The sequence below is a fragment of the Cherax quadricarinatus genome, chromosome 14 (genome assembly GCF_038502225.1).
Source record: "Cherax quadricarinatus isolate ZL_2023a chromosome 14, ASM3850222v1, whole genome shotgun sequence".
In the NCBI taxonomy this organism is placed as follows: Eukaryota; Metazoa; Arthropoda; class Malacostraca; order Decapoda; family Parastacidae; genus Cherax; species Cherax quadricarinatus.
In genome coordinates this window covers 19,846,722-19,872,079 of record NC_091305.1, presented here as the reverse complement: position 1 = coordinate 19,872,079, position 25,358 = coordinate 19,846,722, and the positions used below count along the sequence as shown (strand labels likewise).

Here is a 25,358-nt window from a genome sequence, read left to right as displayed (position 1 = left end):
ATCAAAAAGAAGCGCTAAGCCACAAGGGCTATACAGCGCTGCTGTATACTACAGAAAAAATTGAATTTTGAATTTTGATCTTTTTTTTATTGGTTTGAAAGTGCCGATATAACTTATGACGTTTGTAAGTTAGCAACCATCCTCCAGAACAAACTTCGTTTTAACAGTGACCAAGACAGTCAAAAAAAAAAAAAAACATGTGCAACACTAAAATGTTTTAATGATTTTGTGGTGTTATGCTTCCAAAGTCTTTAAAATAGTTCATCGCTTTCTGCTTCCTCAATAGGTAATCTCACCTTTTATAATACATTTATTGATGTAAGGGACTGATTACCTCATCTTTTTACCTCTTCAGTCTTCTAAGTCCCTGTCATCATGAGTTTCATTTTGTATTGCAGGTCGTGTATTCGTTTGTTACCTGCAATCCCATCATTCCCTGGGGAATAGCAGAACTTGTCTTTTCATCATGTGTAGAAAGGGGCAGCTTTTCCTCAATCATCTGGAGAACAGAGTGGACAGGTGCATAGTGAGCATCCTCCATGTCTTCTTTCAACAAACTGGCCGTATCCCACCGAAGCAGGGTGGCCCAAAAAGAAAAGCAAAAGTTTCACTTTTTAACTTCAGTAATATATACAGGAGAAGGGGTTACTAGCCGCATCTTCCATTTATTATATGGAATTCCAACAGCCACTATGGAAAATTTTGAATTTTCCTAAATTTAGCATGTGTAAATTTGAATAATATAATAAGTGTGTATTAAAATGTGATACTGATTTAACCTTTCGAGAAATTTCGAGTGAGGGGGGGCATGTGGAACAGCCACGAAGCGGACGGGGGAAGATGCCATAGTGAATTTAATGTGTGTACACTGGTTGTTACAATACTCATGTAATCAGGTGTCATCAAAGTTCAATTGGTGTATATTGAACTCAATCCATAATTTAGAAACTGATGACACATTCTTGCTGAAGAATTGGGATAGTGTGGAAAACCCTTTCAATTCAGCTACAAGGACGGGAAAAAAGGGGATTTCAATCCTTCCCAGCAGCACACTTTAGAAAAGTGATACTTCCCATAACGTACAGTAGTTTTCCACTGGCCATCAAAAATTCTCGCTGTTAGGGTAGTGTTAGGGTGTGCAAAATAATAATTGTGATCCAGTAATTAAATGATAAGTGGTAATACAAATTTCTTTTCTAATAACACCATTATAATTTATGTACAATAATTATATTGAGTATACCAGGAAAAGTGTACGGTAGGGTCATAATTGAAAAAATTAGAGGTAAGACAGAATGTAGGATTGCGGATGAGCAAGGAGGTTTCAGAGTGGGTAGGGGATGTGTAGCTCAAGTGTTTACATTGAAGCATATATGTGAACAGTATTTAGATAAAGGTAGGGAAGTTTTTGTTGCATTTATGGATTTAGAAAAGGCATATGATAGAGTGGATAGAGGAGCAATGTGGCAGATGTTGCAAGTACATGGAATAGGTGGTAAGTTATTAAATGCTGTAAAGAGTTTTTATGAGGATAGTGAGGCTCAGGTTAGGGTGTGTAGAAGAGAGGGAGACTACTTCCCGGTAAAAGTAGGTCTTAGATGGGGATGTGTAATGTCACCATGGTTGTTTAATATATTTATAGATGGGGCTGTAAAAGAAGTAAATGCTAGGGTGTTCGGGAGAGGGGTGGGATTAAATTATGGGGGGGAATCAAATACAAAATGGGAATTGACACAGTTACATGATACTGTGCTTATGGGAGATTCTAAAGAAAAATTGCAAAGGTTAGTGGATGAGTTTGCAAAGGTAGTAAGTTGAAAGTGAACATAGAAAAGAGTAAGGTGATGAGAGTATCAAATGATTTAGATAAAGAAAAATTGGATATCAAATTGGGGAGGAGAAGTATGGAAGAAGTGAATGTTTTCAGATACTTGGGAGTTGACGTGTCGGCGGATGGATTTATGAAGGATGAGGTTAATCATAGAATTGATGAAGGAAAAAAGGTGAGTGGTGCGTTGAGGTATATGTGGAGTCAAAAAACGTTATCTATGGAAGCAAAGAAGGGAATGTATGAAAGTATAGTAGTACCAACACTCTTATATGGATGTGAAGCTTGGGTGGTAAATGCAGCAGCAAGGAGACGGTTGGAGGCAGTGGAGATGTCCTGTCTAAGGGCAATGTGTGGTGTAAATATTATGCAGAAAATTCGGAGTGTGGAAACTAGGAAAAGGTGTGGAGTTAATAAAAGTATTAGTCAGAGGGCAGAAGAGGGGTTGTTGAGGTGGTTTGGTCATTTAGAGAGAATGAATCAAAGTAGAATGACATGGAAAGCATATAAATCTATAGGGGAAGGAAGGCGGGGTAGGGGTCGTCCTCGAAAGGGTTGGAGAGAGGGGGTAAAGGAGGTTTTGTGGGCGAGGGGCTTGGACTTCCAGCAAGCGTGCGTGAGCGTGTTAGATAGGAGTGAATGGAGACGAATGGTACTTGGGACCTGACGATCTGTTGGAGTGTGAGCAGGGTAATATTTAATGAAGGGATTCAGGTAAACCGGTTATTTTCATATAGTCGGACTTGAGTCCTGGAAATGGGAAGTACAATGCCTGCACTTTAAAGGAGGGGTTTGGGATATTGGCAGTTTGGAGGGATATGTTGTGTATCTTTATATGTATATGCTTCTAAACTGTTGTATTCTGAGCACCTCTGCAAAAACAGTGATAATGTGTGAGTGTGGTGAAAGTGTTAAATGATGATGAAAGTATTTTCTTTTTGGGGATTTTCTTTCTTTTTTGGGTCACCCTGCCTCGGTGGGAGACAGCCAACTTGTTGAAAAAAAAAAAAAATTATATTGTGTACCCAGCAAGCCATCATATACAGTCCACATTATTTTATAATTTACCATTATTGGTAATAATGTTTAATACTGTAATTATTAATTTAATGTCAGGTCTAGCTTTTTGTGAGTGGTGATGTAGTGGGCATTGAGGAAGTGACAGTTCTGCGACCTACTGTGACTAAGTCCCACTTACCTTGCCCAAATTACTTGCATGTAATAATTCAGGTAACACGCCCTGTAAACCTCATGTAATTGCTCACATAATAATTCAAAAGCCTTTGATTCTAACAAACTCAGATATGTAATCAGGAAGAATTTAATTTAATTATCTGATTGCAAGTAATGAACTGTTGGGTTCACATATAATTGACAATACTTAATTAATTGTTTGGTGGATTATAGTTGCCACAATTAATTGAATTTGCATGCCCAGTGGGGCTGGAATTGTATTTCTTATACTTTTGAAATATTAATGGATGTGTGTAATTATTATATAAATTATATGCTAAGCCCAGTGAGGCTAGGACTGTAATTTCTATAATTGTTAATTTGCTAAGCCGTTAGGGCGAGGAATGATAATTGCCTTCTTTCTCATCATAATAATTATAATTAATTCGCTAAGCCAGGAAATACTTGGCTAGGATATTTGGTGCATATTTTGGACATGTATAGAGGATGGAATGAAACAGAATGACTTCGAGAGTATAAATCTGTAGTGGAGGGAAGGCGAAGTAGGGGTTGGCCTAGGAAAGGTTGGAGGGACGGGGTAAAAGAGGTTTTGTGTGCAAGGGGGCTTGGACTTCAAGCAAGCGTGCATGAGCGTGTTAGATAGGAGCAAATGGAGACAAATGGTTTCTAGGACTTGACATGCTGTTGGAGTGTAAGCAAGGTAACATTTATGAAGGGATTCAGGGAAACCAGGAGGCCCGACTTGATTCCTGGAGATGGGAAGTACAGTGCCGGTACTCTGAAGGAGGGGTGCTAATGTTGCAGTTTTATGACTGTAGTGTAAGCATGCCTCTGGCAAGACAGTGATGGAGTGAATAATGATGAAAGTTTTTCTTTTCCAGGCCACCCTGCCCTGGTGGGAAACGGCCAATGTGTTAATAAAAAAAATAATTTGGTGCATATTGTAATAAATTATATCCAGGCTCATTGTATAATTTTTACAGCCAGTGTTCATTAAGAAGCCATGGATGAGGTTAGTGTAATTAATGCAAAGGAAAAATCCATGGGAATTAAAGCTATAAAGGCATCATTAAATGCAAAAAACATCATGTGACCAGAGCTTATAATAAATGCCTGGAAATGGTGGCAGAAGAAATTGTGAATAAGGTTAATTTATAATTATATTTTGAATCATTAGAGAACAGGTTTTTTTTTTTTTTTTTTTTCAACAAGTCGGTCGTCTACCACCGAGGCAGGGTGACCCAAAAAAGAAAGAAAATCCCCAAAAAGAAAATACTTTCATCATCATTCAACACTTTCACCACACTCACACATTATCACTGCTTTTGCAGAGGTGCTCAGAATACAACAGCTTAGAAGCATATACAGTGGACCCCCGGTTAACGAACTTTTTTCATTCCAGTAGTATGTTCAGGTGCCAGTACTGACCGAATTTTTTCCCATAAGGAATATTGTGAAGTAGATTAGTCCATTTCAGACCCCTAAACATACACGTACAAACGCACTTACATAAATACACTTACATAATTGGTCGCATTTGGAGGTGATCGTTAAGCGGGGGTCCACTGTACGTATAAAGATACACAACATATCCCTCCAAACTGCCAATATCCCAAACCCCTCCTTTAAAGTGCAGGCATTGTACTTCCCATTTCCAGGACTCAAGTCCGACTATATGAAAATAAATATAAATTGTATTACACAGAATATGAAGGTGAACTGCTGGTGAATTGTGCAGATGATAATGAAAGGGAATTATTAATTAATCAATATTATGAACTGGAAGAGAAAATATTATCATGTAAAAGTGAGGTATTAAATAAATTAAAATGTGTAAATACTGCAGTTGACCAATCTAGTAATGTCAATGCCCGGTCTTTGCCCAAACTCCCAGAGTTATCTCTACCAACATTTAATCCAGGAGACAACTGGGAAGAATTCTGGTCAGTATTTAAGGCTTATCTCAATGGGCAGGTCAGAAATAATGCTTATGCCCTGATTCAAGGATTTCAAAATATAGACTCCAGTTACCTAGAAAGTGCAGGTACTGTACTTCCCACATTCAGAACTCAGTACTTCCCACCTCCAGGACTCAAATCTGGCTAACCAGTTTCCTTGAATCTCTTCATTAATGTTACTTTGTTTACACTCCAACAGCATATCAAGTCATAAAAGCCATTCATCTCCACTTGCTCCTATCTAACACGCTCGTGCACACTTGCTGGAAGTCCAAGCCTCCTTACACATAAAACCTCCTTTACCCCCTCCCTCACAAAAACTTTCATCTCTGATTACAATTAAATTTCCACTCATCCTGGAATGACATAAATAATGTAAAAAAAAGGTTCATCACACAGTGAAAACATTTTAAAGGATGATAATTTAAAGGCAAATTACTGGGTGCCATGTTGCAGAGATAATCTTATACACTATCACAGTCATAACTTTGAGCATCCAGTGTTTGATTCAGCACCCAACTAGGGATGGTTGGTGATAATTTAGCATACTGTGAAAAAGATGTTCATTCTCCATTTCCAGGCCCCTAACTTTCATAAATTTTGTTTAAAAAATACTTGGGAATAAAAAAATAACTTGCAAGGCAACAATTTATTTTGCATATCTAAAAAATGCCTCTTTAAATATTTAAAAGCTGTTATAAAAAGTGTCTCTTGCTACCTGTACATATAAAAAGTGGGACTTGCAAAAGAAAGAGGCTAGCTACCTAATGTCAAAGACAAATTGATGTGACAAGCTCAGTGCAAAAGTTATTCACATTATGACAATAAAGGTTAAATGACAGAAGCCAAGAATTTACTACCTCTAAATGGTGCTACTTTGTAGTGTTTCTCAAATATTTGTAAACTTCTGTTGTAATTTTTCAAAACTTTTGAGTTAATAATCACAAAAAACATGGTCTTTAATACATTTATATTTCAATTCAAGTTTTTTAGTTTAATATTTAAAGGTTTATGAGTAGTTCCTTGCAAGTAAGGCAGTTCAAACTTCTTTACAATTTTTAGATACAGTAACTTCACTCTGTCAGGATTCCTTATTTTGCCTTCATCTTCAGTATATTAAACATCATGACTACTTCTCAGTGTAGTTGTTTCTGCAGCATTTGCGAACAAGTGTCTCGAAACATGGGTCGATGATCTTTAATCAGGAACTGTTCAAACTCTAAAACAATAAATATGATTAGTATACAGTAATTCCTTTTAATAAAAATATCTGGATTTAAATTTTAAAATAATCCTCAATAAAAAATTTCACAATTATACATGAATATATATTGCAATACAGTCGTAAACAGGCAATCTTGACAATGCAAGACAAGCCATGGGAGAACATAAAACTTCAGTTCAAGATTTTTCACACATCTCTGTGTGTCATCAGGAGCTATGCAATGCTGTAAGAACAGCAACAGGTGGATTGAGGAAAAGTTTTCTCAGAGGGAAGATAACATGATGACACTGGCATGTTCCAACTCAGCCAGCATCAACACGCTACCTTCCCTCTGCGAAAACTTTCCTTCAGTCCACCTGTTGCTGTTCTTGGAACATTGCATAGCTTCTGATGATGCACAAAGACATGCAAAAAGATCTTGAGCTGAAGATTTCAATCCCCCTGTGACTTGTCTTGCATGAATACATATGAAAGGTACTGTCTGCAAGCTTATGACAGACAAAACATCAGCTGAATGAATTATGTTGAATGTGTTTCATTCTTTGGATCAGCCTACCTTGGTGGGAGATGACCTGTGGTAAAATAAATAAATAAATTATTAAATAAAAAATGCTTACTTCTAAAGAGTCGGTGATGTTGAGGATTGTCGATAAAAAGGGAAGTTAGAATGTCCACCACTCTCTCATAATCACTGCTTTGCTTATAATTCTTTACTGCTGCTGAGAAATCAGCATATTTTTCTTTGCTCAGTGATGACTTTACCTGTAAATTCAAGAGTACAAATATGTATTATTTTTGGTTGTCGCACCATGTGTTAATAATACATATACAGTGGACCCCCGGTTAACGAACTTTTTTCATTCCAGTAGTATGTTCAGGTGCCACTACTGACCGAATTTTTTCCCATAAGGAATATTGTGAAGTAGATTAGTCCATTTCAGACCCCCAAACATACACGTACAAACGCACTTACATAAATACACTTACATAATTGGTCGCATTTGGAGGTGGTCGTTAAGCGGGGGTCCACTGTACAGCATTAGTATCCTTTGCACATGACTGTTTCCCACCACTAACAGCTCTGCCTCCCCCTTGACTATATTTTACATTCTGCTTCCCCTATACTATCTTTTACACTTCTGCTGTGTTATGCTGAATGACCCTAATGGGTTTAGCACTTTTTATGAATATAATAATAATTTTCTTTCACACCCTCCTTCAAATTAATTTCAGACATTCCCTACACTTCCATCCATACTAAATTCTTGTACTCTCCTAATAAAACTTTTTTGCTTCATTCTTTCTACATGACCACGCTGTTTCAACAACCCCACAGAAATTTTAATTATACTTTTCATGCCACCAGTCTTCCACATTTTGTTAATACATAATAATCACACCATGTATGGACTTCAGACGAGACATTTTCACTAGCTACAACCTTGAAAGACCGAGCTTCACACCCATATAAGTTTTAGCATCACTATGCTCTAGTACGTATGTGCCTACCTTTTAGGTATCAAATGACGAACCTGTCTTTCCACAAGTTCCTTAGCACTCTTGTAATTTTCTAATATATTTTGTAATTTACCTCATCAATTACAAACTCAGCAAATTCAAAATCTATTTTATTTCATATCCCATGTCACCGTGGTTGTTTAATATATTTATAGATGGGGTTGCAAGAGAAGTAAATTCGAGGGTCTTGGCAAGAGGCGTGGAGTTAAAAGATAAAGAATCACACATAAAGTGGGAGATGTCACAGCTGCTCTTTGCTGATGACACTGTGCTCTTGGGAGATTCTGAAGAGAAGTTGCAGAGATTGGTGGATGAATTTGGTAGGGTGTGCAAAAGAAGAAAATTAAAAGTGAATACAGGAAAGAGTAAGGTTATGAGGATAACAAAAAGATTAGGTGATGAAAGATTGGATATCAGATTGGAGGGAGAGAGTATGGAGGAGGTGAATGTATTCAGATATTTGGGAGTGGACGTGTCAGCGAATGGGTCTATGAAAGATGAGGTGAATCATAGAATTGATGAGGGGAAAAGGGTGAGTGGTGCACTTAGGAGTCTGTGGAGACAAAGAACTTTGTCCTTGGAGGCAAAGAGGGGAATGTATGAGAGTATAGTTTTACCAACGCGGGTGTGAAGCATGGGTGATGAATGTTGCAGCGAGGAGAAGGCTGGAGGCAGTGGAGATGTCATGTCTGAGGGCAATGTGTGGTGTAAATATAATGCAGAGAATTCGTAGTTTGGAAGTTAGGAGGAGGTGCGGTATTACCAAAACTGTTGTCCAGAGGGCTGAGGAAGGGTTGTTGAGGTGGTTTGAACATGTAGAGAGAATGGAGCGAAACAGAATGACTTCAAGAGTGTATCAGTCTGTAGTGGAAGGAAGTCGGGGTAGGGGTCGGCCTAGGAAAGGTTGAAGGGAGGGGGTAAAGGAGGTTTTGTGTGTGAGGGGCTTGGACTTCCAGCAGGCATGCGTGAGCGTGTTTGATAGGAGTGAATGGAGACAAATGGCTTTTAATACTTGACGTGCTGTTGGAGTGTGAGCAAAGTAACATTTATGAAGGGGTTCAGGGAAACCGGCAGGCCGGACTTGAGTCCTGGAGATGGGAAGTACAGTGCCTGCACTCTGAAGGAGGGGTGTTAATGTTGCAGTTTAAAAACTGTAGTGTAAAGCACCCTTCTGGCAAGACAGTGATGAAGTGAATGATGGTGAAAGTTTTTCTTTTTCGGGTCACCCTGCCTTGGTTCCAATTGTCCCTAATTAGTTACCAATTCCACTCACTCAAATATAATCAGTAGTAAGGTATCATTGCTGGATGCCTCATTATCAGTCCCCTTGTCACTCTACTGCAAGATGCCCATATTAAGTTGAATGATGCATGGTAAAATACTATGATAAAATTTTCATTCTTCTGTTACTGCTTTCCATGGCAAACTTCCTTAACCCTTAAACTGTCCAAATGTAGATTTACGTTCACGTGCATAGCGCTCCTACCTTGATTTTCCCCATTTGAAAGCACGTAAAAAAAACGTTGATCTACGTTTGGAGCCCCCTGCAAGTGGATGTAGATCTACATTTGGACAGTTTAAGGGTTAAAGCAGACAGGTCAACATTAATGATTCAATTTAACTCACTATCTCGATTTACAAACTCCCCATCTCAGAATTGCTGTGACTCATTATCTATTATCACCTTTCATCTCACTATGTATTTTCTGGTTTTCTTCTTCCTTTCCAAGTTATGTATACCTGGCAGCTAAACATTTACAATGCTATCCTGTTTCTTAGTACAACCAAATGGCTATTGTTTCACTGCACAAGTCAAACTATCAAATAGAATATTTCAGGAAATGTTTTAAGTACTAATAAAGTTTTGAATAGTTAAAGGTGAAGAAACTGAATCACTATAACGTCCTGGAATAACTACAGTATTACACTCATTGAAGTGCCGTGAAGCTGTGAAAGGATATCCATATCCTGGTATATTCCTTTATTTACAGTATTACATTAGTAATATTATACTGCAAAGGTCAGTGGACGAGTTTGGGAGGGTATGTAAAGGTAGAAAATTGGATATGAACATAGATAACAGCAAAGTGATGAGAGTATCAAACGATTTAGATAAAGAAAAATTGGATATCACATTGGAGGGAGGGTGTGTGGAAGAAGTGAATGTTTTCAGATATTTGGCGGTTGACTTGTCAGTGGATGGGTTTATGAAGGATGAGGTTAACCACAGAAGTGATGAAGGAAAAAAGATGAGTGGTGCGTTAAGATATCTGTGGAGACAAAAAACGTTATCCATGGAGGCAAAGTGGGGAATGTATGAGAGTATAGTGGTACCAACAGTCTTATATGGGTGTGAAGCATGGATTGTAAATGCTGCAGCAAGAAGGAGGCTGGAGGCAATGGAGATGTCCTGTTTAAGGGCAATGTGTGGTGTAAATATTATGCAGAGAATTCATAGTGTGGAAATTAGGAGGAGGTGTGGAGTTACTAAAAGTATTAGTCCAAGGGATGAAGAGGGGTTGTTGAGGAGATTTGGTCATTTAGAGAATGGAACAAAGCAGAATGACTTGCAGACCTTATAAATCTGTAGGAGGAAGGCATGGTAGGGGTCATCCTCAAAAAGGTTGGAGGGAGGGGGTAAAGGTTTCGTGGGTGAGGGGCTTGGACTTCCAGCAAGAGTGCGTGAGCATGTTAGAAAAGAGTGAATGGAGACTAATGGTTTTTGGGACCTGACGAGCTGTTGTAATGTGAGCAGGGTAATATTTTGTTAAGGAATTCAGGAAAGCCAGTTAGCCGAACTTGAGTCCTGGAAATGGGAAGTACAATGCCTGCACTTTAAAGGAGGGGTTTGGGATACTGGCAGTTTGGAGGGACATCTAAACTGTCGTATCTGAGCGCCTCTGCAAAGACAGTGATTATGTATGAGTGATGGTGAAAATGTTGAATGATGAAAGTTTTTTCTTTCTCTTCAGGTTTTCCTTTCTTTTTGAGTCACCCTGCCTTGGTGGGAAGCAGCTGACATGTTAAAAAAAAATAGTGGATTATTCAAAATAAAACATTCTATACACTCCAAAGTGATTAAACATACTCTTGTACAATGCTGATGATACATTTGGAAATAAAAATGCCAAGGAATAAAATCTGTTTCATATTTTCAGATTGTGACACTACTGGTAATTTAAATTTGTTAAATAGTAAATCACTTTTTTTTTTTTTTTTTTTTAACACTCCGGCCATCTCCCACCAAAGTACGGTGACCTGACAAAGAAGAAAACCTTTCATTGTCATTCATTCAATCACTGTCTTGCCAGAAGGGCACCAACACCATAATTCAGATGGCCCTCCAAACCGCATCATCCCCACCCCTCCTTCCGAGTGTAGGCACTGTGTTTCCCACCTTCAGAACTCAAGTTCGGATAACTGGTTTCACTGAATCCCTTTATAAATGTTACCTTGCTCACACTTCAACAGCACGTCAAATCAGAAAAATCACTTGCCTTCACTCACTCCTATTTAAATCCTGCAGCATGCAATGCACAATGAGGAAAAAACTGCGACCATGTTTTTTTTGGTTTAAAGCAGCGAATTTGCGGTGTATTTTCGTACAGTTTTTATAGTTGTATTCGTGGTTTCTTAATCTCATTTGACAGAATCAAGGATATTACAAAAAAAGAGATGATTTTAATTAGATATAGGACTGAAAATAGCTTGAAATTAAGCTCAAAGTAGTGGAAATGTTTGATTTTTGCCACTTCAAGAGTAAACAAATCACATCAACTGATGGGTCTAATATGTGTTCACATATGGTCTTATTAATTTTCCTTTTATATCCATGGGGAAGTGGAATAAGAATCTTTCCTCCGTAAGCCATGCGTGTTGTAAAAGTCAACTAAAATGCCGGGAACAATGGGCTAGTAACCCCTTTTCCTGTAAAGATTACTAAAAAGAATAAGAAGAAGAAAATTGTCAAAGTGGGAAGTCTGAATGTGCGTGGATGTTGTGCAGATGATAAGAAAGAGATGATTGTGGATGTTATGAATGAGAAGAAGCTGGATGTCCTGGCTTTAAGTGAAACAAAGCTGAAGGGGGTGGGAGAGTTTCAGTGGAGAGGAATAAATGGGATTAGGTCAGGGGTTTCAAATAGAGTTAGAGCTAAAGAAGGAGTAGCAATAATGTTGAAGGATAAGCTATGGCAGGAAAAGAGGGACTATAAATGTATTAATTCAAGGATTATGTGGAGTAAAATAAAGATTGGATGTGAAAAGTGGGTTATAATAAGCGTGTATGCACCTGGAGAAGAGAGAAGTGTAGAGGAGAGAGAGAGATTTTGGGAAATGTTGAGTGAATGCGTGGGGAGTTTTGAATCAAGTGTGAGAGTAATGGTGGTTGGGGATTTCAATGCTAAAGTGGGTAAAAATGTTATGGAAGGAGTAGTAGGTAAATTTGGGGTGCCAGGGGTAAATGTAAATGGGGAGCCTTTAATTGAGCTATGTGTAGAAAGAAATTTGGTAATAAGTAATACATATTTTATGAAAAAGAGGATAAATAAATATACAAGGTATGATGTAGCACGTAATGAAAGTAGTTTATTAGATTATGTATTGGTGGATAAAAGGTTGATGGGTAGGCTCCAGGATGTACATGTTTATAGAGGGGCAACTGATATATCGGATCATTATTTAGTTGTAGCTACAGTTAGAGTAAGAGGTAGATGGGAAAAGAGGAAGGTGGCAACAACAAGTAAGAGGGAGGTGAAAGTGTATAAACTAAGGGAGGAGGAAGTTCGGGTGAGATATAAGCGACTATTGGCAGAAAGGTGGGCTAGTGCAAAGATGAGTAGTGGGGGGGTTGAAGAGGGTTGGAATAGTTTTAAAAATGCAGTATTAGAATGTGGGGCAGAAGTTTGTGGTTATAGGAGGGTGGGGGCAGGAGGAAAGAGGAGTGATTGGTGGAATGATGAAGTAAAGGGTGTGATAAAAGAGAAAAAGGTAGCTTATGAGAGGTTTTTACAAAGCAGAAGTGTTATAAGAAGAGCAGAGTATATGGAGAGTAAAAGAAAGGTAAAGCGAGTGGTGAGAGAGTGGAAAAGGAGAGCAGATGATAGAGTGGGAGAGGCACTGTCAAGAAATTTTAATGAAAATAAGAAAAAATTTTGGAGTGAGTTAAACAAGTTAAGAAAGCCTAGGGAAAATATGGATTTGTCAGTTAAAAACAGAGTAGGGGAGTTAGTAGATGGGGAGATGGAGGTATTGGGAAGATGGCGAGAATATTTTGAGGAACTTTTAAATGTTAAGGAAGAAACAGAGGCAGTAATTTCATGCACTGGTCAGGGAGGTATACCATCTTTTAGGACTGAAGAAGAGCAGAATGTAAGTGTGGGGGAGGTACGTGAGGCATTACGTAAAATGAAAGGGGGTAAAGCAGCTGGAACTGATGGGTTCATGACAGAAATGTTAAAAGCAGGGGGGGATATAGTATTGGAGTGGTTGGTACTTTTGTTTAATAAATGTATGAAAGAGGGGAAGGTACCTAGGGATTGGCAGAGAGCATGTATAGTCCCTTTATATAAAGGGAAAGGGGACAAAAGAGACTGTAAAAATTATAGAGGAATAAGCTTACTGAGTATACCAGGAAAAGTGTACGGTAGGGTTATAATTGAAAGAATTAGAGGTAAGACAGAATGTAGGATTGCGGATGAGCAAGGAGGTTTTAGAGTGGGTAGGGGATGTGTAGATCAGGTGTTTACATTGAAGCATATATGTGAACAGTATTTAGATAAAGATAGGGAAGTTTTTATTGCATTTATGGATTTAGAAAAGGCATATGATAGAGTGGATAGAGGAGCAATGTGGCAGATGTTGCAAGTATATGGAATAGGTGGTAAGTTATTAAATGCTGTAAAGAGTTTTTATGAGGATAGTGAGGCTCATGTTAGGGTGTGTAGAAGAGAGGGAGACTACTTCCCGGTAAAAGTAGGTCTTAGACAGGGATGTGTAATGTCACCATGGTTGTTTAATATATTTATAGATGGGGTTGTTAAGGAAGTAAATGCTAGGGTGTTTGGGAGAGGGGTGGGATTAAATTATGGGGAATCAAATTCAAAATGGGAATTGACACAGTTACTTTTTGCTGATGATACTGTGCTTATGGGAGATTCTAAAGAAAAATTGCAAAGGTTAGTGGATGAGTTTGGGAATGTGTGTAAAGGTAGAAAGTTGAAAGTGAACATAGAAAAGAGTAAGGTGATGAGGGTGTCAAATGATTTAGATAAAGAAAAATTGGATATCAAATTGGGGAGGAGGAGTATGGAAGAAGTGAATGTTTTCAGATACTTGGGAGTTGACGTGTCGGCGGATGGATTTATGAAGGATGAGGTTAATCATAGAATTGATGAGGGAAAAAAGGTGAGTGGTGCATTGAGGTATATGTGGAGTCAAAAAACGTTATCTATGGAGGCAAAGAAGGGAATGTATGAAAGTATAGTAGTACCAACACTCTTATATGGGTGTGAAGCTTGGGTGGTAAATGCAGTAGCAAGGAGACGGTTGGAGGCAGTGGAGATGTCCTGTTTAAGGGCAATGTGTGGTGTAAATATTATGCAGAAAATTCGGAGTGTGGAAATTAGGAGAAGGTGTGGAGTTAATAAAAGTATTAGTCAGAGGGCAGAAGAGGGGTTGTTGAGGTGGTTTGGTCATTTAGAGAGAATGGATCAAAGTAGAATGACATGGAAAGCATATAAATCTATAGGGGAAGGATGGCGGGGTAGGGGTCGTCCTCGAAAGGGTTGGAGAGAGGGGGTAAAGGAGGTTTTGTGGGTAAGGGGCTTGGACTTCCAGCAAGCGTGCGTGAGCGTGTTAGATAGGAGTGAATGGAGACGAATGGTACTTGGGACCTGACGATCTGTTGGAGTGTGCGCAGGGTAATATTTAGTGAAGGGATTCAGGGAAACCGGTTATTTTCATATAGTCGGACTTGAGTCCTGGAAATGGGAAGTACAATGCCTGCACTTTAACCCTTTGACTGTTTCAGGCCCCTCTCTGAAACTGTCATTCTATGTCGCTCAATTTTTGAAAAAAAAAAAAATTATTTTTTCTTATGAAATGATAGAGAATCTTTTCCCGATGGTAATGACACCAAAAGTTCGAAATTTGGTCGAAAACTCGTGGAATTATGCTCCCGCGAAGTTAGCGGTCTCGGCGACATATGCGTATCGGCAATTTCGCCGACTTTGAGCCCTATTTTCAGCCAATTCCATTGTTCCAGTTGACCAAACTCATAGCTATTTCTTTAGAACTCCATTTTATCTATCAGCTGAGTACAAGAAACCTCCCATTTACTAATTTGGACTACCCAATATGGTGGTCAGAAATTGGCAATTTGGCCAATTTCACGCAAAATAAAAAAGACGCCAATTTCAAAATAGGGTCCAGAATAAACAAGGTAGACATTCGTGGCACTAAAATAACATATGCTCTGTTCATTAGTCACATCTCTAGGCCCCTCTTATATTATTATTGCTTTCTATTTTGATTTTTTATTCATACAAAAAAATACAAAATTTACTGTTATGCAGACGACTGCATTATTGTAAAAATGGTATAAATAATATCAGTGCACTAGTGAAAGAATATTAGACTCCCCAGTTGACGTGTATTGGACGTGTGGTGTGATTTATTTACTCTTGAACATTGGTAAAAATCGAACATTTCCGCTACTTTGAGCTCAGTTTCAAGGTCGTTTTCATCGTAAAAGTAATGAAAATCATCTCTATTTCTGTAATATGTTTTCCATTTTATCACCTAAGACCATGAAAACGCGAATACAACGATAAATACTATACGAAAATACACCTCAAAGTCGGCGTTTTATTCCAAAAAAACGATCAGAGTTTTTTTTTTCTCATTACGCAATGTGTGCTGCAGGATTTTTTTTATGTGGTGCACACTGACCACACAGACCCATTCTCTCACATGTGGGCCTACCAGCTTTCTCCCACTTGATTTGAAGCCGCTAGAATTATTGAGTATATATACGTCAGAAACATTGGCTCGTAAGACGTATTTATACGTCGAAAACAGTCAAAGGGTTAAAGGAGGGGTTTGGGATATTGGCAGTTTGGAGGGATATGTTGTGTATCTTTATATGTGTATGCTTCTAGACTGTTGTATTCTGAGCACCTCTGCAAAAACAGTGATAATGTGCGAGTGTGGTGAAAGTGTTGAATGATGATGAAAGTATTTTCTTTTTGGGGATTTTCTTTCTTTTTTGGGTCACCCTGCCTCGGTGGGAGACGGCCGACTTGTTGAAAAAAAAAAAAAAAAAAAAAAAAAAAATATGCACTGACCTTATTTATACAATTATTACAATATATCTTCTATTTTTTTGGTGTGACTAAAAATTTTGCATGAATAAAAAATCAAAATGGAATTCATGTGTATAGCCTGGAAACATAGCTAATGGACAAAGGAAATGTTATTTTAGTGCAAAGAATGCCTGCATCATTTATTTTGGACCCTATTTTGAAATTGGAATATTTTGAAATTTGTGTGAAATTGGCCAAATTATCAATTTCCGATCACTTTACTGGGTAGTTCAAATAGTTGACTGGGTGGTTTCTTGTGCTCAATTGATAAAATAGAAGGCATACTAGCAAAACAGCTAAGAATTTGGTTGACTGGAACAATGTAACTGGCCTAAAATAGGAGTCAAAGTGGCCAAAATCACCGATGTGTAGATATTGCTGACACAGCAAAACTCATGATAGCGTAATATTTTAAATTTTCCATCAAATTTTTTACTTTTTGTTTTATTACCTCAAAAAAAAAAAAAAGATTCTGTACCATTTCATATGGAAAAATAACAAAAAATAAATTTTGAAAATTCTTGGACCCTGTGGACAAGCTTCAGATCAGGGGTCTGGACCATGAAAGGGTTAAAATAATAAATTTGTAATATAAATTTACATTGGCTCTTAACAGTTGCAGTGTGGAGAAAGAATTATTACTTTTTAACAATGTTTCCTGTTTTTTTTTTTTTTAAATCTAACACTGTCACAACCCCTGCTCACAAACTTGCGTTCAGTGTTGAAGAATTTAAAAAAAATATACTATATATTTTTTTTTCTTATGAAATGATAGAGAATATTTTCTCGATGGTGATGACACCAAAAGTATGAAATTTGATGTAAAACTTATGAAATTACACTCTCGCAAAATAAGCAGTCTCAGCGATATTTACGCATCTGTGATTCTGCTCACTTTGAGCCCTATTTTTGACCAATTCCATCGTTCCAGTCGACCAAACTCATAGCTATTTCATTAGAACTCCTTTTGTTTTATCAACTGAGTACTGTACAAGAAACCACTCATTTACCAATTTCAACTACCCAATAAAGTGATCAGAAATTGGTAATTTGACCAATTTCATACACAATTCAAGGAAGGCCAATTTCAAAATAGGGTCCAGAATTAACAACGCAAGCATTCCTAGAACTAAAATAACATTTTCTCTGTTCATCAGTCACATCTCCAGGCCCCTATTAAATTACACTTACTTTCCATTTTGAACTTTTATTCACACAAAAAATAGAAGATTTACTGTTATGATGACTATTGCATTATTGTAAAAATGATATAAATAATATCAACGCATTTGTGAAAGCATATTAGACCCACCAGCTGATGTGTATTGGACGCATGACGTGATTTGTTTACTCTTGAACATCGGCAAAAATTGAACATTTCCGCTTCTTTGAGCTCAATTTCAAGGTAGTTTTATTCCGTAAACCATTCAAAATCATCTTTAGTCCTGTAATATATCTTTCATTCCATCAAACGAGATTAAGAAAACAAGAATACAACCATAAATACCATACGAAAACACACAGCAAATTCACTGTTTTAAATGAAAAACATGGTCACAGTTTTTTTTTCTCATTATGCACTGCATGCTGCAGATTTTTTCATTATACTACACACACTGACCACTCAAACCAATTCTCTCATATGTAGGCCTACCAGCTTTGTCCCGCAAGATTGGAAGCTGCTTGAATTTTGGCGCACTATTATGAGACTGATACTTGCAAACCGTAATATTATGGGACCAACAGTGAAAAGGTTAAATACAGTGGACCCTCAAGTTTCATAAGGCTCGCGCTTCGTAAATTTCAACTATCGACAACTTTTTTCGTCAAAATAGCCTCATGGTTCGAAATTTGGCTTGCCATTCATCGCTCGTCCAAACGCGTATGAGTGGCACCCCACACACCATTTCCAGTCAGTGTGGCATCGTTTATTGGCGAGTGAACACAACCCCACGCATTCATACGATACATTTTGTAATATTTCATTCTTTTTCGTGCTTGCAACTTCTAATGGGCCCAAAGAAAGCTTCTAGTGCCAGCCCTTTAGTAAAGAATGTGAGAAACACGATAGAATTCAAGAAAAATCACTGCAAAATATGAAAGTGGCGTGCATGTGGCCCATCTTGCCAGAATGTATGGGAAGACCCATATAACCATCGCTTCCATTGTGGCGAAGAAAAAGGAAATCAAGGAAGCTGTTCTTGCAAAAGGGGTAAATATGCTCATAAATAAGAGATCACAAATACTCAATGTTGAGAAATTGTTGTTGGTGTGGATCAACCAAAAACAGTTAGCAGGAGATAGTGTTATGCAGTCGATAATTTGTGAAAAGGCAAGGCAGTTGCATGCCAATTTCATAAAGAAAATACCTGGAAAGAGTGGTGATGTTAGTGAATTTAAGGCCAGGAAAAGGTTGGTTTGAGAAATTTAAGAAGCATAGTGGCAAACGCAGTGTAGTAAGGCATGGCGAGGCCTGCAAGTTCTGACAAGCGTGCGGCTGAAAAATTCGTGCAGGAATTCAAAAACTATGTAGAGGCTGAAGGATTCCTCCCCTAACAAGTGTTCAATTGTGATGAAACAGGCCTCTTTTGGAAGAAAATGCCAAAGAGGACCTACATCACACAGGAGGAAACAGCATTGCCAGGACACAAGCCTATGAAAGACAGGCTAACTCTCATGTTCTGTGGTAATGCTAGTAAGCATTTCAAAGTGAAGCCTTTACTGGTGTATCACTCTGAAAATCCCAGTGTTCAAGAAACACAGTGTTGCCAAGAGTAAATTGTGTGTGATGTGGAAGGCTAACAGTAAGGCATGAGTCACGAGGGAAATTTTCCTTGATTGGTTCAATGAAATGTTTGGCCCGAGTGTGAAGAAATATCTTCTGGAAAAAAAAAAAAAACTGCCACTCAAGTACCTCCTGGTAATGGACAATGCTCCTGCTCATCCTCCAGACTTGGATGACCAAATGGAGGAGTTTAGTTTCATCACAGTGAAGTTCTTGCCCCCTAATACCACTTCTCTCATCCAGCCCATGGACCAGCAGATCATTTCAAACTTCAAAAAGCTCTACACCAAAATAATGTTTCAAAGGTGCTTTGATGTGACCTCAGACACTCAATTGACCCTAAGAGACTTCTGGAAATATCACTTCAGTATCCTTCATTGCATAGGCCTTATAGACAAGGCTTGGCTGGGAGTGACTTCCAGGACTTGGAACTCTGCTTGGAGAAAACCGTGGCCAGATTGTGTCCTCGATAAAGATTTTGAAGGGTTTGAGGCTGACCCTGACAACCCTATGCCAGTTGTGGAATCTATTGTGGCACTGGGGAATTCCATGGGGTTGGATGTGAGTGGCCAGGATGTGTATGAGTTGGTGGAGGACCACAGTGAAGAGCTAACCACTGAAGAGCTGCAAGACCTTCATCTGCAACAGCAACAGACCACAGCTCAGAAATTGCTTCAGAGGAGGAATAGAGATGGAAAAAGGTGCCTTCTTCAAAGCTTAAGGGCATCTGTGTAAAGTGGAGAGAGGTGCAATGGTTTATGGAGGAATATCACCCTGACAAAGCTGTTGCAAGCTGTGTCGGCAACATGTACTTGATGTCTCATTGTTTTCTGTATGTAAATCTATATTTAATGTAAAAAAAAAATATTTTTTGTTAATACTTTTGGGTGTCTGGAACGGATTAATTGGATTTACATTATTTCTTATGGGGAAAATGGTTTCGCCAATCATAAATTTCAACTTTCGTCACACTCTCTGGAATGGATTAATTATGAAATTCGAGGGTCCACTGTAATGTAATCCATGAATCTGTGAAAAAATTAAATTTTTATATTACTGAACTGTGACTACAATTGAAGAATAAACAAATGAAAAATGACTATAAATGTTTTATACTGTATAGTATCAGGTACATCTTGCTACTTCTACTTACACATAGGTCACACTACACATACATGTACAAGTATGTATATATACATACCCCTCTGGGTTTTCTTCTATTTTCTTACTAGTTCTTGTTATTGTTTATATCCTCTTATCTCCATGGAAAAGTGAAACAGAATTCTTCCTCCGTAAACTATGCATGTTGTAAGAGGTGACTAAAATGCCAGGAGCAAGGAGCTAGTAACCCCTTCTCCTGTATAAATTACTAAATTTAAAAAAAAAAGAGACTTTCGTTTTTCTTTTTGGGCCACCCTGCCTCGGTGGGATACAGCCGGTTTGTTGAAAGAAGAAAGAAGTATCATTAAGTTACATATTAAGGCTTCATTTGCTCACTTCATGTATATATGCAGCAACTGAGTTCAACTTCTTATCTTCACAGTCCTTCTTGGAAGTTGAGGGCTCCACTGTCAGCAATGGTTTGGTGCTTGATGCTGCAATATTTACTTGTACACCAAGAGAGGTTGGAGGCTTTAAAAAGTTCTCCTGACTAAATGTTTTATTCTCTTGTGATGTACCTGATGATTCTTGTGATGTACTTGATGATCCCAACTCAAACATGTCTGGTGAACTATTCTCTTTCTGGTCTGAAGCCTTCAGAACTTGTATTAAAGAACTCTGACTATCCTGCTTTTCAACAGAACCTATTGTATCTGTTGAATCACTTTTAGATACAATTTTAATTTTTCTTTTCTTGTTTTGAACCTTTATACTAGTATAGTTTGATAAATTCTCAGATGAAATATTGCAAGAATTGAAATTAACAACTGAAGATTTTTGTTCCAAAGCTGTAAATATCGAGCCATCACATTTCACAACATTTTCAGCATCACCAGATTTTGCATAGTTCATATTAGACCAAATATTATTAAAATCAGCCTCTTTGCTAAGTGCCTCAGCCATCTTCTTCTTCGTAGAGTCTGATATCAAATGTCGGGAGGGTCCTGCCTGGAAAGCTTGAGCAGACACAGAAGGCAGAGCTAAGGCTTCATTAGTTTCATATTCAACACTGATGGCTGGTCGACCATTACTCTTGGCTTCTGGTTGTGGCAACTGTTAAAAATAAAGATACAGCATGCATCAATTTACCTTTTAAAACATTGATATAGATTAGAAAAAGTATATACATAACATGAAAAGCACAATACATATTTTTTTTTTTTCAACAAGTCGGCCGTCTCCCACTGAAACAGGGTAACCCAAAAAGAAAGAAAATCCCAAAAAGAAAATCCTTTCATCATCATTCAACACTTTCAACTCACTCATACATAATCACTGTTTTTGCAGAGGCACCTAGATACAACAGTTTAGAAGCATATAAAAGATATATAACATAACCCTCCAAACTGCCAATATTCCAAACCCTCCTTTAAAGTGCAGGCACTGTACTTTACATTTCCAGTACTCAAGTCCTGCTATATAAAAATAACTGGGTTCCCTGAATCCCTTCACTAAATATTACCCTGCTCACACTTCAATACCTCGTCAGGTCCCAAAAACCATTAGTCTCCATTCACTCCTATCTAACACGCTAATGCACGCTTGCTGGAAGTCTAAGCCCCTCGCCCACAAAAACCTCCTTTACCCCCTCCCTCCAACCTTTTCGAGGACGACCCCTACCCCACATTCCTTCCCCTACAGATTTATACACTCTCCATGTCATTCTACTTTGATCCTTTCTCTCTAAATGACCAAACCACCTCAACAACCCATCTTCAGGCCTCTGACTAATACTTTTATTAACTCCATACCTTCTCTTAATTTCCACACTCTGAATTTTCTGCATAATATTTACACCTCACATTGCCCTTAGACAGGACATCTCCACTGCTTCCAACTGTCTCCTTGCTGCAGCATTTACAACTCAAGCTTCACACCCATATAAGAGAGTTGGTACCACTACACTTTCATACATTCCCTTCTTTGCCTCCATAGATAACATTTTTTGTCTCCACATATACCTCAATGCACCATTCACCTTTTTCTCATCAATTCTATGGTTAACCTCATCCTTCATAAACCCATCCTCTGAAAGTCAACTCCCAAATATCTGAAAACATTCACTTCTTCCATACTCCCTCTCTCCAATGTGATATCCAATTTTTCTTTATCTAAATCATTTGATACCCTCATCACCTTACTCTTATCTATGTTCACTTTCAATTTTCTACCTTTACACACCCTCCCAAACTCGTCCACTAACCTTTGCAACTTCTTTAGAGTCTCCTATAAGCACAGTGTCATCAGCTAAAAAGTAACTGTGTCAACTCTCATTTTGTATTTGATTCCCCATAATTTAATCCCACCTCTCTCCCCAACACCCTAGCATTTACTTCTTTTACAACCCCATCTATAAATATATTAAACAACCATGGTGACATTACACATTCCTGTCTAAGACCTACTTTTACCAGGAAGTAATCTCCCTCTCTTCTACACAACCCGAAGCTGAGCCCACTCTCCTCATAAAAACTCTTTACAGCATTTAGTAACTTACTACCTACTCCATATACTTGCAATATCTGCCACATTGCTCCCCTATCCACTCTATCATATGCCTTTTCTAAATCCATAAATTCAATGAAAAGTTCCTTACCTTTATCTAAATACTGTTCACATATATGCTTCAATGTAAACACTTGATCTACACATCCCCTACCCACTCTAAAGCCTCCTTGCTCATTCCAAATCCTACTCTCTGTCTTACCTTTAATTCTTTCAATAATAATCCTAACGTACACTTTTCCTGGTATACTCAGTAAACTTATTCCCCTATAATTTCTACAATCTCTTTTGTCCCCCCTTCCCTTCATATAAAGGAACTATACATGCTCTCCGCCAATCCCTAGGTACCTTCATCTCTTTCATACATTTATTAAACAAAAATACCAACCACTCCAACACTATATCCCCCCTTGCTTTTAACATTTCTGTCATCATCCCGTCAGTTCCAGCTGCTTTACCCTTTTTCATTCTACGTAATGCCTCATGCACCTCCCCCTCACTCACATCCTGCTCTTCTTCACTCCTAAAAGATGTTATACCTCCCTGACCAGTGTATGACATTACCGCCTCCCTTACTTCATTGACATTTAAAAGTTCCTCAAAATATTCCCGCCATCTACCCAATACCTCCAGCTCCTCATCTACTAACTCCCCTACTCTATATTTAACTGGCAAATCCATTCACTGCCTTGGCTTTCTTAACTTGTTTATCTCACTCCAAAATTTGTTCTTATTTTCATGAAAATTTCTTGACAGTGCCTCTCCCACTCTATCATCTGCTCTCCTTTTCCACTCTCTCACCACTCTCTTCACCTTTCTTTTACTCTCCATATACTCTGCTCTTCTTATAACACTTCTGCTTTGTAAAAAAAACCTCTCATAAGCTACCTTTTTCTCTTTTATCACACCCTTTACTTCATCATTCCACCAATCACCCCTCTTTCGTCCTGCACCCACCCTCCTATAGCCACAAACTTCTGCCCCACATTCTAATACTGCATTTTTAAAACAATTCCAACCCTCTTCAACCCTCCCCCCCACTACTCGTACTTGCACTAGCCCACCTTTCTGCCAACAGTTGTTTTTATCTCACCCTAATTTCCTCCTCCCTTAATTTATACACTTTCACCTCTCTCTTACTTGTTGTTGCCATTTTCCTTTTGTCCCATCTACCTCTTACTCTAACTGTAGCTACAACTAAATAATGATCCGATATATCAGTTGCCCCTCTATAAACATGTACATCCTGAAGTCTACCCATCAACCTTTTATCCACCTATACATAATCTAACAAACTACTTTCATTACGGGCTATATTATACCTTGTATACTTATTTATCCTCTTTTTCATAAAATATGTATTACTTATAACCAAACCTCTTTCTACACATAGCTCAATTAAAGGCTCCCCATTTTCATTTATCCCTGCCACCCCAAATTTACCTACTACTCCCTCTGTGATGTAGTTCAGCTGGGCTTGTGAGGTCTCTGGGGAGACCTAATTTAACCAATTATATGGTCACCTTGCCTTGGCAAATGTCTGTCAGAGACACGCCTTTCCGGCTTAAGACTGAGGTCTTTTGTTCTGGACGGCGTCAGATCAACACCACGTGTGCACACCTCATTGTGGAGGGTGCTTGGACCACCATAAAAGCCCAAGGAAGAGCATGATCAGGAGATTCGAGCGGAGCTGCTGCTGGGGTGCAGAGCTCCTGAGCAGAGACTTCGAGCGGAGCTGCTGCTGGGGTGCAGGGCTCGGGAGAAGGCTGCTGAAGTCTCTGGAGGAGACTGTTGGAGGCATTGGGCAGAGTACTGGCTTGGCGCAGTACTCGTGCTGTGTAGGTCTTGGGACCTGTGGCTTAGTTCCTGTGATGAACTGCCCTCTGAACTATATTGTAAGTTACATTCATTTTGGTCAAGTTGATTGTGTTCCCTGTCTCACTGCTTATGTGTACCACTCCATTTATCTAAACCACAATAATGTTCTGTTCCCAAATATATTATTGTACAAAGACTTAATAATAAACTGTGTTTGAGTAGAATAGTAATATTCACTGTCCCCTTTATTTATTCCTATTTCTTATATTTTATTATGTTTATATATGAGTGAAGAGTGGGCGAGGCATATGTTAGTGAGTAGTGTCGAGTTAATGAGAGTGTCGTGGTGGTCACCACTGACCTGTCATTACCTACGCCGCGCGTCACTCGACTCACCTCTCCTAGCCAATCCCCTACCTACTCCCTGCCTACTGACTCCCTTACTCCCATAAACCCCAAGTAATCATTCATTCCGATACCCCCCTACATGACACCTCCACAACATTTTTACCCACTTTAGCAATGAAATCCCCAACCACAAGTACTCTCACACTTGGTTCAAAACTCCCCATGCACTCACTCAACATTTCCCAAAATCTCTCTCTCCTCTACACTTCTCTCTTCTCCAGGAATTATCACTTGTAAATCTATGAATAAATGCTAAGTATAACCCACTTTTCACATCCAACCCTTATTTTACTCCACATAATCCTTGAATTTATACATTTATATTCCCTCTTTTCCTGCCATAACTTATCCTCCAACATTATTGCTACTCCTCCTTTACCTCTAACTGTATTTGAAACCCCTGACCTAATCCTATTTATTTCTCCCCACTGAAACTCTCCCACCCCCTTCAGCTTTGTTTCACTTAAAGCCAGGACATCCAGCTTCTTCTCGTTCATAACATCCACAATCATCTCTTTCTTATCATTCGCACAACATCCATGCACATTCAAACATCCTACTTTGACGGTTTTCTTCTTTTTCTTTTTAGTAGGCTA

The 25,358-nt window shown here is 38.5% G+C and overlaps 1 protein-coding gene across 2 annotated transcripts in view; it reads right to left on the bottom strand.

The window, feature by feature from the left end:
* Positions 1-5,605: 5,605 nt before the first annotated feature.
* Positions 5,606-25,358, bottom strand: part of Rtel1 (Regulator of telomere elongation helicase 1) — a 103,921-nt gene continuing 84,168 nt past the window's right edge. For both annotated transcript variants that reach the window (XM_070084893.1, XM_070084894.1), the window contains exons 18-20: positions 20,368-21,084; positions 6,823-6,967; positions 5,606-6,199 (exon numbers count right to left, since the gene is read on the bottom strand). In XM_070084893.1, the coding sequence (XP_069940994.1) occupies positions 6,117-6,199; positions 6,823-6,967; positions 20,368-21,084 (945 nt within the window). In that variant the 3' untranslated portion in view covers positions 5,606-6,116. The remainder of the gene's footprint in view (positions 6,200-6,822; positions 6,968-20,367; positions 21,085-25,358) is intronic.